At 36.9% G+C, this 20638-nt stretch overlaps 1 protein-coding gene across 2 annotated transcripts in view; it reads left to right on the plus strand.

Annotated features, from left to right (window-relative positions):
- The window catches only part of LOC127881287 (U3 small nucleolar RNA-interacting protein 2-like), a 31173-nt gene extending 18651 nt beyond the window's left edge, over positions 1 to 12522 (plus strand). Inside the window, exons 11-14 of one of the 2 annotated variants that reach the window (XM_052429038.1) lie at positions 199 to 261; positions 2990 to 3156; positions 9505 to 9587; positions 12346 to 12522. In XM_052429038.1, coding sequence (XP_052284998.1) covers positions 199 to 261; positions 2990 to 3156; positions 9505 to 9587; positions 12346 to 12495 — 463 coding nt within the window. In that variant the 3' untranslated portion in view covers positions 12496 to 12522. The remainder of the gene's footprint in view (positions 1 to 198; positions 262 to 2989; positions 3157 to 9504; positions 9588 to 12345) is intronic. The other variant, XM_052429039.1, reaches the window with a different exon arrangement.
- The last annotated feature ends 8116 nt before the right edge of the window (positions 12523 to 20638 follow it).

Below are 20638 nucleotides of genomic sequence, written 5' to 3' on the forward strand. Positions count from 1 at the left end.
CATTACTAATTTACTACACAAATAAATATTTAAGTACAAGTAGTGTTTCGGCTCCATAATTAAAAAAGAAAATAATCAAATGTTACAAAAAATGTGTATTTTGATGAAATGTTTATGTTTTTGTTTAGAACCTGCAACAAATCATTAGGGACTTCAGTTGCTTTATTAAGTGTTGTATATTATAACTGTGTATTTCAGAGTGTCTGTGGATTGCATTGCTTTGATAAATGAGACCAACTTCATCACAGGTGCTGATGACAAGTAAGTGCATAGAACCGCTCTTACATGCAGCCTTTTTATATTGTTTTGGTGTTGTCCGATTTTCTGTCCTTTCAGCACTTTTGTGTCCAGAGCCATATCTTGGGAAGTGCTGTGGCGGATTTCATTAAAACTTGGTATGAGTATATATATGGATAAGAGGATGATGCACGCCAAATGGCATTGTACACCATTGGATAATAACAGAGTTATGACCCTTTGTATCTTGAAAAAATGCTTTTTTTGTATGTCCAGAGCCATATCTTGGAAGTGCTTTGACTTTTGTGTCCAGAAGTATATTGGCAGGGGATATCAATTCAACGAATTTGCTTGTTTCTGATTGATTTTAATGCCTTTGTCCTATCATATTCCTATTGGCGAATAGTATCTTTTTTCCCTAAATTCAGTCCCAAAATTACCAACAGATGGTTTGCTTTCAGATGTTTAAAATAGAGCTTTTAGGTATAGAAATAAAGAGTTTTAAATTGTAATATCCTTTATTGTTTGGGTATTTATTATCACTGTAGAATATTTAGTCCCAAAATTGTGTGTTATCAACTCCTCTTAAACAACTGGATTGATCTTGCTCGAAACTTTCTAATTTGATACAAGAAATATCTTTAAAAAAGATATACTGCGTTGATTGTGGTTGGGGTTTGTGAAAGGTAAAGAGTTCTATGAATGAGATCAAGGATATCGAATGTCTTTTTCTGTGCAGTTCTTAGCTGCATCACACGCAGTACGGGATGTAACGCGGAATTTTCGCGGCTTATTTTACATTATTACATATTGCTGGTTGTAAACCTATAGATACAAAACAGAAAACCAAAAGAAGAATTAAAGTGAAATTAAAACATAATCATAAATGAGTCAACCCGCCACACGCGAAGTATCCGTAAATATTTTAAATATTTATACACGCGTTCTTCAAACAAACCTGTTTTAGTGGTTTGTCTGGCATTTCTATTTGATTCGAGTATTGACAGTATCGAGAATCATCGCGCTCATGCTTTATAATTTAATATTTATCCTTGTATTGTTGAAAACACATTAAGAATCTACTATTGACATACCATAATTATATTGCTGAATATCTTCATTTAACATATGTCTGGTCTAAAGAAAATTCCAGTTCACCTAGTTCACGCGATAGCGTCTATATTACTGTAAAACCATTAAATTTCGTGTGGTACGAATGTTCGTGGATTTTGTTGGTCCGCTGAACCATGAATTCAAGTACCAACGATTATTTATACATTTTAAATCCGAAATCGGACATTTCGGAATGTCATGTTGGGCAATCGTGCTATAGTAGGAGTACGTGTCTGAACTGTTCCCGTTTTCAACCATTTTGAAAGAGACATTGTTTGATTGAGCTATACTAGTTAATACCATATGTTGTTTTCTTGTGTTTGGGTAATAATACTTTTTTTTAATCAAGCACGGTATTTAAACTGTACATCAACGATAGTTCTCTTTTACGTGACGATGTCAAATTAACAGTTTGCAGATGTATCACATGTGTCAATTAGTGCCAATCTAAGTTAAAAGAGACAACGGTTTTCACACGTTATTTTGGAGACCTTATTACTCAATTGTTACTACTAGGTGATCGATTGCGCTGAGAATTGCAAATATTGTCAAAACAACATTGATGGCAATTATAGAGCGGGGAAAAACAAATGCGCCGCTTTATCGCTTTTATTGACAATTATGGGAACACTTTCATGCTTCAGTGCACATTAACCTCAAGTCTTGCTGTCAACACAGATAAACAGATTATGCTTCGTTATTACTCTTGTTGTTTTAATAAAAGTTAAATTATAATGACGGTCAGTCCCCCAAAAAAATGAAATCCACGAAATTACGTGTCAATGAATTAGTTGTTTTTATTAAACCACGAAATTTCATACCGACGAATTACTATACGTTTACAGTATATACCGATTATTTTACTGGCCGCCAACTCAGGTCAGCACATAAGGTAGTCGTGAAGATGCAGCGACTGTAAATAAACTCTGACATTCACACACACTGGCCGCGAACTGACCCTGATACTTTGCGGGTTGAAATGCAATGCATTAAATTCTTTATACTTTTACATGTTAACATGTTGACAGGAATATGGAAGTCAGTACTGAATATGAGAACATAGCCTTTAAGTACAAACACTATTTTGCTAGCAATCCTCTGAAAATTAAAGGTGCACGCACAAACTGTATTGATGTGGAGATTGAGTGTAAAACTGTTCTATCTATTAAGCCTTTTCATTAGTAGCCTTTTATGGTAATGTCTGAAAAAATAATACATTGACATACACAAAATTCGGGTGAAAGACTGAAATACAGTATATGGTTTTATTATAAAACCGATTTCGGTATTTTTGTTTATAATTACATAAATATATGCCAATGTGAAAGTTTTTGGATTCCTTATATTGGGCATCATGAGATAACTCTCTCTTTCATGGGTTTCCCATGGTGAAAAAAGGTGTCACCACTAAATTTCCCTTGTGGCTGTTTTGTGCAAAATGTGGTAACACAATATTTTACCATAATGTACCAAACAAGATTTCATGTTATACAGATAAGCACAGTATACAATTATGGTGTCAGTAGTGAGATTCCATATTTTGAAAAAATTGTCACCACTTCTTGCAAATTTGTCACAATTGTCAATTATTTCGATAAGCAGTGAAACCCCTGCCTATCATACATGTGAATACTCCCAGCTCCCTGTCCCTGTGGGGAGCCATGAAAAAGAAGCCCCTGTGTACTGTGAAGGGGGCCCATGGAAACCGGGCGCCAGACATGAACGGGAACTCCCCTGCAACATCGCCAGGGGACAATTGGATCACCTCTGTGGCGGCCCTACACAACACAGACCTCCTGGCCTCAGGTAGGTCAGGTAGCTGGGAACCAGCATGTGTGGACTTATTGGCCTGTTACCGTGAACATACTTTAGGACTAAATTATTCTGACTTAACTTTGAGATTTTCTCTCAATTTTTAAGATGATGTTGACCATCATGCTCAATTTGGAGCTCACAGAAGGTTTTTTTTTAAGTTTCGAATCTGTCTCAACCCTGAGTTTGATGAAGAATATATTCTCTTAGCTGTGATTAAAATTGCTTGTGAGCTGACCCACATTCTCAATACTTGGCTGAGTTGGAACTCAAATCTCATATTTTGAATTGAGCTAAAAAATTTAGAATGTTCATTTTACTGGACCATGGTTAAGAATATTATTTGAACTTATTATATATTTATATTCCTTAGTCTTATAGGTGTGTATAAATGTATTTAGGATAATAATTGTATCTAAACTGTTTTTGAGATACAAATTGAAACATGTTAAAAGGACAAAAACACATGTTTTTTTACCTTTTTTAGCTCACCTGAGCACAATGTGCTCATGGTGAGCTATTGTGATCGCCTTTTGTCCGTCGTGCGTCGTCAACATTTACTGTGTTAACACTCTAGAGGCCACATTTATTGTCCAATCTTCATGAAACTTACTCAGAACATGTGTCCCAATAATATCTTGGACGAGTTTGAAAATGGTTTCTGTTGATTGAAAAACATGGCTGCCAGGGGGCGTGGCAGTTTTATATATAGCAAACCTTGTTAACACTCTAGAAGTCATATTTATTGTCCGATCTTCATGAAACTTTGTCAGTACATGTGTCCCAATAATATCTTGGACGAGTTCCAAAATGGTTCCGGTTGGTTGAAAAACATGGCCGCCAGGGGGCGTGGCAGTTTTCCTTATATGGCTATAGTAAAACCTTGTTAACACTCTAGAAGTCACATTTTTAGTCCAATCTTCATGAAACTTTGTCAGAACATGTGTGCCAATAATATCTTGGACGAGTTTGAAAATTGTTCCGGTTGGTTGAAAAACATGGCTGCCAGGGGGCGTGGCAGTTTTCCTTATATGGCCATAGTAAAACCTTGTTAACACTCTAGAAGTCACATTTTTAGTCCAATCTTCATGAAACTTGGTCCAAATATGTGTCCCAATAATATCTTTGACGAGTTTGAAAATGGTTCCAGTTGAATGAAAAACATGGCCGCCATGGGGCGGGGAAGTTTTCCTTATATGGCTTTACTGTATGATAAAACCTTGTTAACACTCTAGAAGTCACATTTGTGGTCCAATGCTCATGAAACTTGGTCAGAATATTTGAACTAATAATATCTGGGCTAAGTTAAAAAATGGTTGAGATCAGTTAAAAAACATGGCCACAAGGGGGCGTGGCATTTTTCCTTAAATGGCTATTTACTACAAAACCTTGTTAACACTCTAGAAGTCATATTTATTATCCAATCTTTATGAAACTTGAGTGAGTTTGAAAATTGTTATGGTTTGTTGAAAAACATGGCCGCCAGGGGGGGTGGGGGGTGGGGCAGTTGTCCTTATAAGGCTTTAGTGAAAACTTGTTGACACTATATTAGCCACATTTATTGGCCAATCTTCATGAAACTTGGTCAGAACATTTGTCCCAATGAAATTTTGCCAGAAATGAAGCTGGGTCATATGAGCTCAAAAACTAGGTCACAAGGTCAAATATAAAAAAACATGTTAAAAGTCACTTTTTAGGGCCAAAATAATCTTCATGAATTAACTTGCATTTTTTCAGAATAGTTTAGTTCCTTTGGCTTTCAGGTTAGCGCCTTAGGGCTGATGGCCCTCTTGTTTCATTGATATAGTCATTTTTTTCATACAATGTTTAATTTTTCACCCAAAAACTTATTTGATTAATAAGAATAATATGTTCTCAATGGCTTTAATTAAAAGGCTTACCAGAATCATGGAAAATATATGTTGTTTGTGTCATTTGCGAAAAAACGGCATTTCCTATGTTTTTGGTCGGCCATCTTGGTGGCCATCTTGGATTAAGACCCCGTAGCCATGAAATTTTTCTTTGGAACAAACATTTCCTTTTACCCAAGACAATGTAGAACATCATCATCATTTAAAAAAATGGTTCCAATCATGCTCCGTGTACCTCCGTTCCTACTAGACTATTTCCTTAGGTATAAGAATGATTGGTCACTTCAGACCTACAACTCTTCATTATTCATAGTATTGGCGTAGTCCATCACAAAATTTATTTTTGAAGGGGGATACTTTGCTTGTTCAACCTGAATTTTCAAAGTACATAAAACATGAAATGATGTTACTCTTTGCACTGTGTAACTATGCATTTCTAGGATTAAATCAGATAAGGTCGCGTTACAGTTGAATTTATGTTGACTTAAGGTTAATGTGCAACTGTCAAAGTCATATATCAGAGGCTGTTAATGTGCCAATGTCAAAGTCATATATCAGAGGCTATTAATGTGCCACTGTCAAAGTCATATATCAGAGGCTGTTAATATGCCACTGTCAAAGTCATATATTAGAGGCTGTTAATGTGCCACTATCAAAGTCATATATCAGAGGCTGTTATTGTGCCACTGTCAAAGTCATATATCAGAGGCTGTTAATGTGCCACTGTCAAAGTCATATATCAGAGGCTGATAATGTGCCACTGTCAAAATCATATTTCAGAGGCTGTTAATGTGCCACTGTCAAAGTCATATATCAGAGGCTGTTAATGTGCCACTGTCAAAGTCATATATCAGAGGCTGTTAATGTGCCACTGTCAAAGTCATATATCAGAGGCTGTTAATGTGCCACTGTCAAAGTCATATATCAGAGGCTGTTAATGTGCCACTGTCAAAGTCATATATCAGAGGCTGTTAATGTGCCACTGTCAAAGTCATATATCAGAGGCTGTTAATGTGCCACTGTCAAAGTCATATATCAGAGGCTGTTAATGTGCCACTGTCAAAGTCATATATCAGAGGCTGTTAATGTGCCACTGTCAAAGTCATATATCAGAGGCTGTTAATGTGCCACTGTCAGTCATATATCAGAGGCTGTTAATGTGCCACTGTCAAAGTCATATATCAGAGGCTGTTAATGTGCCACTGTCAAAGTCATATATCAGAGGCTGTTAATGTGCCACTGTCAAAGTCATATATCAGAGGCTGTTAATGTGCCGCTGTCAAAGTCATATATCAGAGGCTGTTAATGTGCCGCTGTCAAAGTCATATATCAGAGGATGTTAATGTGCCACTGTCAAAGTCATATATCAGGCTGTTAATGTGCCACTGTCAAAGTCATATATCAGAGACTGTTAATGTGCCACTGTCAAAGTCATATATCAGAGACTGTTAATGTGCCACTGTCAAAGTCATATATCAGAGGCTATAATGTGCCACTGTCAAAGTCATATATCAGTGGCTGTTAATGTGCCACTGTCAAAGTCATATATCAGAGGCTGTTAATGTGCCACTGTCAAAGTCATATATCAGAGGCTGTTAATGTGCCGCTGTCAAAGTCATATATCAGAGGCTGTTAATGTGCCACTGTCAAAGTCATATATCAGAAGCTGTTAATGTGCCACTGTCAAAGTCATATATCAGAGGCTGTTAATGTGCCACTGTCAAAGTCATATATCAGAGGCTGTTAATGTGCCACTGTCAAAGTCATATATCAGAGGCTGTTAATGTGCCACTGTCAAAGTCATATATCAGATGCTGTTAATGTGCCACTGTCAAAGTCATATATCAGAGGCTGTTAATGTGCCACTGTCAAAGTCATATATCAGAGGCTGTTAATGTGCCACTGTCAAAGTCATATATCAGAGGCTGTTAATGTGCCACTGTCAAAGTCATATATCAGAGGCTGTAAATGTGCCACTGTCAAAGTCATATATCAGAGTCTGTTAATGTGCCACTGTCAAAGTCATATATAAGAGGCTGTTAATGTGCCACTGTCAAAGTCATATATCAGAGGCTGTTAATGTGCCACTGTCAAAGTCATATATCAGAGGCTGTTAATGTGCCACTGTCAAAGTCATATATCATAGGCTGTTAATGTGCCACTGTCAAAGTCATATATCAGAGGCTGTTAATGTGCCACTGTCAAAGTCATATATCAGAGGCTGTTAATGTGCCACTGTCAAAGTCATATATCAGAGGCTGTTAATGTGCCACTGTCAAAGTCATATATCAGAGGCTGTTAATGTGCCACTGTCAAAGTCATATATCAGAGGCTGTTAATGTGCCACTGTCAAAGTCATATATCAGAGGCTGTTAATGTGCCACTGTCAAAGTCATATATCAGAGGCTGTTAATGTGCCACTGTCAAAGTCATATATCAGAGGCTGTTAATGTGCCACTGTCAAAGTCATATATCAGAGGCTGTTAATGTGCCACTGTCAAAGTCATATATCAGAGGCTGTTAATGTGCCACTGTCAAAGTCATATATCAGAGGCTGTTAATGTGCCACTGTCAAAGTCATATATCAGAGGCTGTTAATGTGCCGCTGTCAAAGTCATATATCAGAGGCTGTTAATGTGCCACTGTCAAAGTCATATATCAGAGGCTGTTAATGTGCCACTGTCAAAGTCATATATCAGAGGCTGTTGATGTGCCACTGTCAAAGTCATATATCAGAGGCTGTTAATGTGCCACTGTCAAAGTCATATATCAGAGGCTGTTAATGTGCCACTGTCACAGTCATATATCAGAGGCTGTTAATGTGCCACTGTCAAAGTCATATATCAGAGGCTGTTAATGTGCCACTGTCAAAGTCATATATCAGAGGCTGTTAATGTGCCACTGTCAAAGTCATATATCAGAGGCTGTTAATGTGCCACTGTTAAAGTCATATATCAGAGGCTGTTAATGTGCCACTGTCAAAGTCATATATCAGTGGCTGTTAATGTGCCACTGTCAAAGTCATATATCAGAGGCTGTTAATGTGCCACTGTCAAAGTCATATATCAGAGGCTGTTAATGTGCCAGCCACTGTCAAAGTCATATATCAGAGGCTGTTAATGTGCCACTGTCAAAGTCATATATCAGAGGCTGTTAATGTGCCACTGTCAAAGTCATATATCAGAGGCTGTTAATGTGCCACTGTCAAAGTCATATATCAGAGGCTGTTAATGTGCCACTGTCAAAGTCATATATCAGAGGCTGTTAATGTGCCACTGTCAAAGTCATATATCAGAGGCTGTTAATGTGCCACTGTCAAAGTCATATATCAGAGACTGTTAATGTGCCACTGTCAAAGTCATATATCAGAGGCTGTTAATGTGCCACTGTCAAAGTCGTATATCAAAGGCTGTTAATGTGCCACTGTCAAAGTCATATATCAGAGGCTGTTAATGGGCCACTGTCAAAGTCATATATCAGAGGCTGTTAATGTGCCACTGTCAAAGTCGTATATCAGAGGCTGTTAATGTGCCACTGTCAAAGTCATATATCAGAGGCTGTTAATGTGCCACTGTCAAAGTCGTATATCAAAGGCTGATAATGTGCCACTGTCAAAGTCGTATATCAAAGGCTGTTAATGTGCCACTGTCAAAGTCGTATATCAAAGGCTGTTAATGTGCCACTGTCAAAGTCATATATCAGAGGCTGTTAATGTGCCACTGTCAAAGTCATATATCAGAGGCTGTTAATGTGCCACTGTCAAAGTCATATATCAGAGGCTGTTAATGTGCCACTGTCAAAGTCATATATCAGAGGCTGTTAATGTGCCACTGTCAAAGTCATATATCAGAGGCTACTAATGTGCCACTGTCAAAGTCATATATCAGAGGCTGTTAATGTGCCACTGTCAAAGTCGTATATCAGAGGCTGTTAATGTGCCACTGTCAAAGTCGTATATCAAAGGCTGTTAATGTGCCACTGTCAAAGTCATATATCAGAGGCTGTTAATGTGCCGCTGTCAAAGTCATATATCAGAGGCTGTTAATGTGCCACTGTCAAAGTCATATATCAGAGGCTGTTAATGTGCCACTGTCAAAGTCATATATCAGAGGCTGTTAATGTGCCACTGTCAAAGTCATATATCAAAGGCTGTTAATGTGCCACTGTCAAAGTCATATATCAAAGGCTGTTAATTATTCAATATGAGCCTCCCTCTGGGAACACAGGGTTTATTCATGTGTTAAAAGTGTTGTCCCAGATAAGCCTGTGCAGTCTTCACAGGCTAATCAAGAACATATTCCACTTTGATGGCATTTTTTGTTTAAAAGAAGCCTCTTAAAAATACAGTTTAAGCAGAAAGTGTTGTCTTTAATGAGCCTGTGCAAACAGCTAATTTGTGATGACACTGTTCACACATGCATTAAACCCCGTTTTCCCAGAGCTAGGCTCATATTCACATGTTCTCTTCAAGCAGGATCCAAGGACGGCAGTATCCGACTGTGGAGGTGTGTCAATGACTGCCACAAGTTAGAGGCCCTGTGTGCAGTCCCTGTGGTGAGTGAGGCACTTCTGTCAGCTTATATTGGGTGTATGGGTATAGTGTTCAGGTTGTGGGTAAACATCACAGAATAAGTATGGAAGCAGATAATGTTAGGCCGCACATCTCCTCATGTCGTTAAAATTCTTATATGTGCCACGTTCTAGGAAGACCAAGATGGTCTGTTGTATTAGCATGCTTGACTAGTCCATTCAAGCTACAATTCTTCCAAGATTAAGGTCAGTGGGGGTCAAATGTTTAAGTTTGGCATATACAGCTTGTCTGGAATGAAACTTAATGTTTTTTTTGTCCGGAAAGTGCCTTGGTTGTTAATGCCCCGCTGCAAAGCTGTTAGGAGATTGTAAGAATGCCCATTTGTTTGTCAGTCTGTCACTAACACGTTTGTGTCTTCTCCATATTATAACCTTTTATCCTTTAGCACATTTTCATGAAACATTTCCTCTTATGTTTAGGGCATTCAGTGAATTCCTTTGTAAAACCATGGTATTAAAACTCGTCAATATTATTTTCATTTACCATTAAATGTTTACAAAAAAGAACATTAATTTCAAATGTTTAACTATAGACTCTGTTTCCTGGGTAGAACCAGCTACTAAAGATCTGTTTTTGATGACCTTTTTTTCATTTCAGACTGGTATTGTTTACAGCCTGCAAGATCTGTTTTTATGACCTGTTTATATTTCAGACTGTTTTTTTAAACAGCTTGCAAGGTATATTTTTGGTGACCTGTATTTATTAACCAGGTTTTTTGAAGAAAAAAACTGGTTATTAGATTGGCGAATGTCGGCGGGCGGATGGCTGGCGGGTGGAACAAGCTTGTGCGGGCCATAAATCTGTCGTTCATTGTCAGATTTAAAAATCACTTGGCACATTTGTTCACCATCATTAGACGGTGTGTCGCGCGAAAGAATTACCTCGATATCTCCAAGGTCAAGGTCACAATTTGAGTTTGAAGGTCAAAAACGGCTAAAATGAGCTTGTCCAGGCCATAACTTTGTCGTTCATCGTCAGATTTTAAAATCATTTGGCACATTTGTTCACAATCATTAGAGGGTGTGTCGTGTGAAAGAATTACGTTGATATCTCCAAGGTCAAGGTCACAATTTGAGTTTGAAGGTCAAAAATGGCCATAAATGAGCTTGTCCAGGCCATTACTTTGTCGTTCATTGTCAGATTTTAAAATCATTTGGCACATTTGTTCACCATCATTAGACGGTGTGTCGTGTGAAAGAATCATGTCCATATCTCCAAGGTCAAGGTCACAATTTAAGTTTGAAGGTCAAAAATTGCCATAAATGAGCTTGTCTGGGCCATAACTATGTCATTCATTGTGACATTTTATAATCATTTAGCATATTTGTTCACCATTATTAGACGGTGGGTCGCACAAAAGAATTACGTCAATATCTCCAAGGTCAAACCACAACTAAAAATAGATTGATTTTGAAACAACTATGTAACAAGGAACAATCAGTAACAATGCACATTTTGATTTTGAGTTGTCTCTCTTTATCATACTTTTTTTATGCCCCCCTTGGAAGAAGAGGGGGTATATTGTTTTGCACGTGTCGGTTGGTCCGTCAGTCCGTCCGTCCACCAGATGGTTTCAGGATGATAGCTCAAGAACGCTTAGGCCTAGGATCATGAAACTTCATAGGTACATTGCTCATGACTGGCAGATGACCCCTATTGATTGTCATGTCACTAGGTCAAAGGTCAAGGTCACAGTGACTTGAAATAGTAAAATGGTTTCCGGATGATAACTCAAGAACGCTTAGGCCTAGGATCATGAAACTTCATTGGTACATTGATCATGTCTATCAGATGACCCCTATTGATTTTCAGGTCACTTGGTCAAAAGTCAAGGTCACAGTGACTCCAAACAGTAACATGATTTCCCGAAGATACCTCAAGAATGCTTACACCTAGGATCATGAAACTTCATAGGAACATCGATCATGACTGGCAGATGACCCCTATTGATTTTCAGGTCACTAGGTCAAAGGTCAAGGTCACAGTGACTCGAAACAGTAAAATGGTTTCCCGATGATAACTCAAGAATGTTTACGTCTAGGATCATGAAACTTCATAGGAACTTTGATCATGACTGGCAGATGACCCCTATTGATTTTCAGGTCACTAGGTCAAAGGTCAAGGTCACAGTGACTTGAAACAGTAAAATGGTTTCCGGATGATAACTCAAGAATTCTTACGCCTAGGATCATAAAACTTCATATGTACATTGATCATGACTGGCAGATGACCCGTTTCAATTTTCAGGTCACTAGGTCAAAGGTCAAGGTCACAGTGACTTGAAACAGTGAAATGATTTCTGGATGATAACTAAAGAATAATTCGGCCTAGGATCATGAAACTGCACAGGTACATTGATCATGACTGGCAGATGACCCCTATCGATTTTCAGGTCACTAGGTCAAAGGTCAAGGTCACGGTGACAAAAAACGTATTCAAACAATGGATTCCACTACAACTGACAGCCCATATGGGGGGGGGGGGCATGCATGTTTTACAAACAGCCCTTGTTTTCTAATTGAAATCAATTTTACACAAGGGGGTTAACAATACACATTTTGAATTGTCTCCCTTTATCAGACTTTTTTTCAACTGAAAACCTGGTTTTGTGACAATTTTGTTCCTTGTTTCAGACTGGATTTGTGAATAGCCTTGAGTTTTCCTGAATACATTTCAAACTTGATTTGTGAACAGCCTGCAGTTTTACCGAATTCTTTTCAGACTGGTTTTGTGAACAGCCTGCAGTTTTCCTTGGATGGTCGCTTTCTGGTGGCAGGGGTTGGCCAGGAACACAGACTGGGGCGCTGGTGGTCAAACAAAGAGGCCAAAAACTCCATTGTTGTTATCCAACTTAAATACACTGTCAGATAGGAGCACAAATAAATACATCTTTGTAAATACTTAGTGTTGTTGTATTTCCTTAACATTTCTTACAGAATACAAAAACTTTGAACTCTTTCCAATTTCCGCCAACCCTAATCCGTATTCAACAACATTTTAAAACAAGAAGGCCAAAAGACCCAGCAGAAATTGTGTTCATGAATGGATGCAGAACAACTCTGCTATTTAAAGTTGAAATTTGTGTGACCTTGACCGTGGTCATACGGATATGGGGATTTCATGTGCCTTACTAGGAATATTGTTCTTGTATGTGCTTCACTGGCTGACAATGATGAATAAATACTTAATGGCATTTAAAAATCCCTTATGTAATGTAAAATCCTTACAAAACAAAGGGCAATAACTCTTTTAAGACATTGTAGGGTTATGGTTCTTGTGCATTGCACTTCACCTCATTGATATCTAAACACCCATAAAGTTGTATGATGTAATCTTACATAGTTTCTGAAAATATAGTTTTGAAAAATGTGTGAAGACGGAAGGACAACGCCAACAATATATCCCTTCGCCTTAAGCGGATGATAAGTAATCTGTTTTTAAGTAATCAGCTTTCATGAAAAAAAATGAGGAAAAACTTCCCCACTCACTGGTGTCCATTTGTTCAAAAGCCCCAAAAAATTTCAAACATCCATAATAAACATTTGAAGTGTCAAGATAATTAGGCAAAACTGTGATGTCAAGAGTGTTCAAAAGGTTACCTATACTGATACAAGGAAAAAAAGAAAATCTGCACCAACCACCCCTATGTATTTCAATGAACCAAAGCCATTTTCGAACTTTACTGCGATATTAAAAATATTCTTTGGAAGTTCATGATGATAAAGTGACTTGAAGAGTGTCCACAATAACTGTTTAAGTCCATATTAGGAAAACTGCCCCATCCCCCTGCAGTCGAATGTTTCTACCATTTTTGACCTACAGGTAGTAACCTATTTAAAGCTCTTGTGACCAAGTTTTTATCATAGCTCAGATATCATAAAGGCAAATATTTTACCAAGTTTCATGAGGATCTGTGAATGAATGTGGCCTTTAAGTGTTCACAAGATAAATTTAAATCATGACTGACAACAATCAATGGCTCTCACAAACTCAACATGAGTTCATGTATACTTTGCTCAGGTCAGCTGAAAAAAGATATGGCATGTGATTTATAATTATTGTTTACAAATGATTTTTAGCTTGGCTGTTTTCGGACAAAAACCGAGGTATTGTCATAGCCAGCTCGTTGGCCAGCATCCACCGTCCTAGTCGTGCTAAAACCTTAATATTGGCTCCAAAATCAAAGTGCTTCCATCTACAACTTTGAAACTTCATATGAAGCTGCACCTTGATGAGTTCCACACGCCACGCCCATTTTTGGGTCAATAGGTCAAGGTCACTGTGACCTCTACTATAAAACTTTAACATAGGCTCTTAAATAAAAAAGAGTCCACCTACAACTGTGAAACTTCATATGTAGCTTCACCTTGATGAGTTCTACACGCCACACCCATTTTTGGGTCACTAGGTCAAATGTCAAGGTCAATGTGACCCCTTATATAAAACTTTTACAGGTTCTAAAATCAAAGTGCTTCCACGTACAACTTTGAAACTTCATATGTAAATGTACCTTGATGAGTTATACATGCCACACCCATTTGTTGGTCACTAGGTTGAAGGTCAATGCCACTGCACTCTAATATAAAACTTCTGACAAGCTTTCATTGATTCAAAACTGCACTCACAGCCGAGCGTTGGCACCCACTATGCGGTGCTCTTGTTACTTTGTGAGTAATAAAGTAATGAAAATAATAAAGTTATATGCAAGCCCTTGCTTGATGAGAAATCCCTCAGAACAGTGACACAAACTTGTCTATCACAAACATGACATGATTTCAGTTGACAAAATTTCTAGACTCACACTACAGCTTGAATCACAATAATCATATATTTTATAAAATAGTTAAACAGTTGAGTAGTAAGTAGTAATAAAGTTAAGCAGTCAGTTTAAACACAAGCCATTACATTACATGATTTTGTCCAATTCACAGAAAATGAGAGCTGACTGAAAAACACTTGGAGACAGTTATACCCATCTCAAGGAATAATATATTTGTTAAAATTTTAAGTTTGAGTGAAATCTTTCAACTGAAAGTTCAGAGACAGTGTTTAAGTCCTATTCAAGACTGTTCAAGGGATTTAACTCTACAATTCCTGGGTTGATTGAGCTTATTGTTGAACTCAGACGAGATAACATGTCAACAAACATTTTTATTAAGTTTGGTTCAAATTGGGTTCACATGACCACTGAAAAACTGTTGGACTTTTAGAGACTGTGATTTGCTAATAGGGCAATTTTGACATATTACAGAGTCGACATAACTCCTAAATTTCTAGGGCGATTTCAACGTTTATTATAACGCCAACCAATTTTGAACAGAGATTTTCTTATAACAAACTTTGGTCAAAACTGAATAAAAAATATTTGGAGCTTAAACAGTAAAGGACAATTTAAGATCATTAAAGAGCCATAACAACACAATTCATGTCGCCATTATTTAGTTACAATACTAACTTTGGTGATGATGGATGAAAACTTGTTTATAATCAACTTGATGAATTTCAGATAACAACCATAGGGCTATTTGAGCGGATAACGGCAAACGATCCCAAATGTCAACGATATAAGTGCCAAAATAACTCAGGTGATTTGCGCCATTTTAAGACTGACCACAGTTGTATAATCCCACAGTTTTATGAATATTGGTTAAAATCCGAATTTGTATCAGGAAAATTTGACAAATGGACACGAAACTGTACAATCTGACAAACACGTCGACATAAGCAAACCAATGTGTCAGTAACATTTCACTAGCATGAACAAATATGTAACAAATTGGCCAGACACCAATAATACAATTTATCTAGGAATACATGTAATATGTACTTGAACGATTGTTTAACAGAGACAAGAGGGCCTCAAAAGCCCAAAGTCGCTCACCTGAGAAACAAAGGAACTGATCAGTTATGTGCAGCCCAAGATGTCATTAGAACAAATGTTCTAACCAAGTTTCATGAATAGTGAACACGAAATGTAATTTTTTTAGAGTTCTAACAAGGTTTTATTATAGCCATGTCCTCGCTCCCTGGCGGCCACGTTTTTCAACAGATCGGAACCATTTGTGTACACATTCAAGATATCATTAAAACAACTATTCTGACCAAGTTTCATGCAGATCAGACAATAAATGTGACTAAGAGTGTAAATAAGTCTTTACTTTAGCCATATAAGGACAAATGCCCCACCCCCTGGCCGCCATGTTTTCAACCGAAATGAACCATTTTTGAACTTGTCCAAGATATCATTGGGACAAATCTTTTGACCAAATTTTATGAAGATCACACACATGTGGACTCTAAAATGTTAACAATGTTTTACAACAGCTATACAAGGAAAACGCCCCGCCCCAGGCGGCAATGTTTTTAAACACTCATCCAAGATATCATTGGGACAAATCTTTTGATCATGTTTCCTGATGACCGGACAATAAATATGGCCTCTGGAGTGTTAACAAGGTTTTACTATAGCCATATAAGGAAAATGCCCTGCCCCCTCGAGGCCACGTTTTTCAAGAAACTGGAACAATTGTTGATCTCATGTAAGATATCATACAAACAAATCTTTTGACCAAGTTTCATGATCATCAGACAATAAATGTGGCCTCTAGAGTGTTAACAAGTTTTTACTCAAGCCATATCACGAAAATGCCCCGCCTTCTGGTGGCCATGTTCCTTAACCAAGCGGAATAATTTTCAAACTTGTCCAAGATATAATTTGTACAAATATTCTGACAAAATTTTATGAAGATCGGACAAAAATGTGGCCTCTAGGTTGTGAACAAAGTTTTACTATCGTCATATATAGCCAATAAGGAAAAATTCCCCGCCTTCTGGCGGCAATGTTTTTCAAGCAACCGGAACCATTTTCGAACTCGTCCAATATATTATAGGCACAAATCTTCTGACCAGGTTTTATGATGATCGGACAATGCATGTAGCCTCTAGAGTGTATACAGGGTTTTACTATAGCCATAAAAGGAAAAATGCCCCGCCTCCTGGCGGCACTGTTTTACAACCAACCAGAACCATTTTCAAACTCGTCCAAGATATCATTGGCACAAATCTTCTTACCAGATTGCTTGAAGATCGGATAAACAATGTAGTCTCTAGACTGTTAACAAGGCAAATGTTGACGCTGTACAACGCACGATGGACAAAAGGCGATCACAAAGGCGTACCATTTTACTCAGGTGAGCTTAAAAGTATTGCTTGTATGAGATAAATTATATTGCTTTATTTATCACGTTTTCAATGAAGCTGAAAGTCCTTGTTATTAGCTCGATATAGCAGTCAATGTCTGTGTCACTCAAAAAAAAATAAATATATATATATTCCTAACAGTAAGTTTAGATGGAGTGTATGTTTGTGTGCAGGAAGCTTTCACATAGAACTTCAGGTAGCATTAACACAAATTTAAGTTTCTCATTTGCATAGAATGACTTTTAACGTCAACATCGTCAGGTCAAGGAAAGACAGAGAACTTTTGACCCACTTTGTCATGTGACGTCAGACGCCAACGCCAAGTTTGGTTTTCCTTGCCAGCTCACTGGGAACAACAGTTATTATTACGTGAGCGTGCTTTGATATTTATGCCACCACAGCCTTTAAAAGTCACCGTTGGTAGGTTGGTTTGTCCATCTGTCAGTTTGCAGTTTGGTCGGTCTGTCAGTCTGTTGGATGGTTGGTTTATCGACATCGAATATAGTTAAATTGTGCAGCACTTCTTCTAGATTTCTCTTGTGATGAAAATGATTAAATATGGTTTCAACATAAAGTATAGATATATAGGAACATCTTTTGCTTGCCAAGTGATCTACACATTTCCCAAGTAATTTTCTCTTGATAATAGCTCTTTAAGTGGTGCGGGGCAATGGCAAGTGGTACGCCATTAAAATTACCCAACAACATAGTAAGCACATAATGCCTTAGTGAATACACCATGCAATTAAGAAAGATAATGCGTGTTTTCCCGGCTGTTTTTATAGAAATAATTTACGACAAAGTGTTGGTAATTGCAGAAATTACCATTGATTTGAGTTCCGATGAGTATAGGCACGAGAGAGATTGCCCGAGTTGTTTGATGACAAGAATCGGAACGACAACCCCTTGAATAATATCCAAATAAACAAAACTTTGTCGTGCAGTATTTCGATTCTACCGAGACTATTTAAAATTCGTCTCTAAAATGGTACAACTGTTTTAGTAATACATTATAAAATACATATACATACGCATGCATTTCCGGAACGTCAACACACTAAAACAAATGAAATTGACGCCATATTCATGGATAAAATCTGAGTGAATAAAAATTAAATTGACTCCATGGATATTGTTAACCACGATAAAGCTATTGTGGTAAAAAATGCAAAGTGCCAAGTTTATTGAAACATTCGTTTTGACTTGAAACTAAGGGCTTAACAATGTAGTAACTATTTGTCAAAATCTTACCAGATCACGCGTTTAAGCATGTGCATTTTACTGAGCAATGTCTGAGAATTCCCTAAACTATGTTACAATAGCAAGCACTGCCAATGGTTAATTGCAGAACAACCCACGTCTTTTTCTGCCTTTTTAAACAAAGTCGCCGATCGCGGTAGTATATAACTTAACACACAGTTTTTCTATCGTCTGTATATAGAATACTATAAGCCGGCTATATGTTAGAATCTCAAAATTAATGTCTTATTTGTATTTGCTTATTGGTAATTTAACAACGAAATACTTCAAAAACGTAATATCTCATTGATTGAATTTACTGGATTTTTTTTTCATTTTACATAAAACTAAAAATATTTACAAATACTGGTGCAAATGCCTTTTAACATGAAATGATACTGGGCCGACCGAACGTGTCATATACCTGTCCGAAATTCAGTATTCCGGATAAACGCATGTGATCATGAAATAAACAATCGGCGTCACGCGTCATTGTGGGTACTTTGTTAAATGTATTTCCATTATTTTCGCCATTTGTAGCGTTGTCTAATACAAAAATTACGTCATTGTGGTGTAATAATAGTTATACGGGCAAAAGCCCGCGAAGCGGGCGTTGACCGTTCATACATATGGGAATTTAGACATAAAATTACATAAGAATACCACATATGGATACGTCTCAAAAAAATTTGCCACGCGACATATATTTTCGCGATGCTATTTATGAACTTGAACAAATCAAAAACACGTTGACATATGCTAAATCACATGTAAATACATACCTCAGAAAAAGTTATATCAATGACATCATAATTGTGTAGCGAATCGCACTAAATATTCTCGCAGTATTTGTTTTTCTTCGCAACCGTTCCAGAATTAGGTCATTACTCAATTATCTCCCCTAAATGCTCTTCTTCAGTGGGTATAAGCCGAAGACTGGTTCACTACATATAGTAACAGTCTTCACCGAACACAATTTAGGGGAACATAACCCGTCTTTAATATATTGCCGAATCTCCGATTTCTGTCGAATTTATTTGCTTTGATCTTTTCGATATCTTATTGTTATTATTATCCTGACAAATCACAAACGCTTGTTAAAAAATTATTTGTTTTAAACACTATAGTTGGCATCTCTATTCTTTAAGTATTCTCGCGGTATTTCAATAACGACACCCTACTGTTTATGTATCAGAATTTGTGACGCATTTTCCATTCGCTCCCAGAAAGAAGTTTTACGTTTGATCATGAGCAATATTTTGGTAAGTTGTCGTTGTAACCCACCAGAAACACATTTATTCACAAATTTTTAAGATATTCAGATCTAACTTTTTAGTTTTTTAGCTTTAATTTTTAAAGTATTTTCTCCTCGTCTGCTCGCACTTTACCGATATCCCAAAAGGTTACATATCACTATAAATAGTTTAGGCCTAAAACCACAAAATCCGATACCGTTGGAATTTTCGTACCACAATCTTACGTAAAAAATCTTCCAGATTCGAAATCAACAAAAAACAAGACATTTATAAATTGTCTGCATTATTGATCAAATTTTAAGATATTTGTTGGTTTTCCGTTTTTAGAAGCTGTTCTGCCAAGGCAAGAGCTGGGCATTATACAAGCCATTATATCCAGCAAAACTGACAGTTTTGGTTTACAGAAATCAACAAAGGAGGGATTCCCGAACTATCAAAATGTCCAAGCTATACACACAGTTATTATCTGTGGTGATCTTTATTGGTTCTGTTTGTTTACTTGGATGGAACATGTGTGAACTTTTATAGAACTTTTAAAAGTCTATATATGTCTATCTATAAACAAAAATCAGCTATGGTATAATAAGATCAGATGTGCAAACAATGTCAAAGGGTTGTTAAATTAACAATTTGAAGGCAATTATGCTGAAAAAATATGAAAAGTTTCCATGCAAATTTTGTCTGTATTTCGACAAGTGTCTGCCGATTATTGTCAAACTAGTAATACAAAACTTACCACAAGTATGTAAAAGCACTAAGTACCAGTGATCATTTTTAGTAAGATAGTGTAATTCTAAACAGTAGCAAATAGCTTGTTTAGTAAATGCATAATGCAATTAATATGATTTCCGTTCTATTGTGTAATTAATAAATTGGTTGTTACTTGCTAATCCATGATAAATGTTTTATGGCTAGTGCAAAACCAGCAATGTTAATTTTGTAAAAGGTAATACAATAACACCACTTTGTAATTTCATATACGTAAATATTCTTAAAATGTAGGTGGATGAGTTTTACTTATTTTGTAACTATTATTTTATGTGCAAATAAATGATGTGAAGTGTTTTGTATATCCACACAATACCACATATCTTTTTATATATGTACTGTATTATGTGTTATTTGAATGTTTAAATAAAAAAATATGGATGATATAACATGATGCATTCTAATATTTGCATTCAAATTGTAACTGTAGAGCTAAGTGTATGCAGTTTAGACTGTGATTTTAGAATTGCTACAAAATGGCTAGTTTTTTAGTGGCGACACAATTTAAACTATTCAACAAAAGTTTGCGAAAGAAAATTAGAAACCTGCAA

Source organism: Dreissena polymorpha, chromosome 5 (assembly GCF_020536995.1).
Source record: "Dreissena polymorpha isolate Duluth1 chromosome 5, UMN_Dpol_1.0, whole genome shotgun sequence".
NCBI lineage: Eukaryota > Metazoa > Mollusca > Bivalvia > Myida > Dreissenidae > Dreissena > Dreissena polymorpha.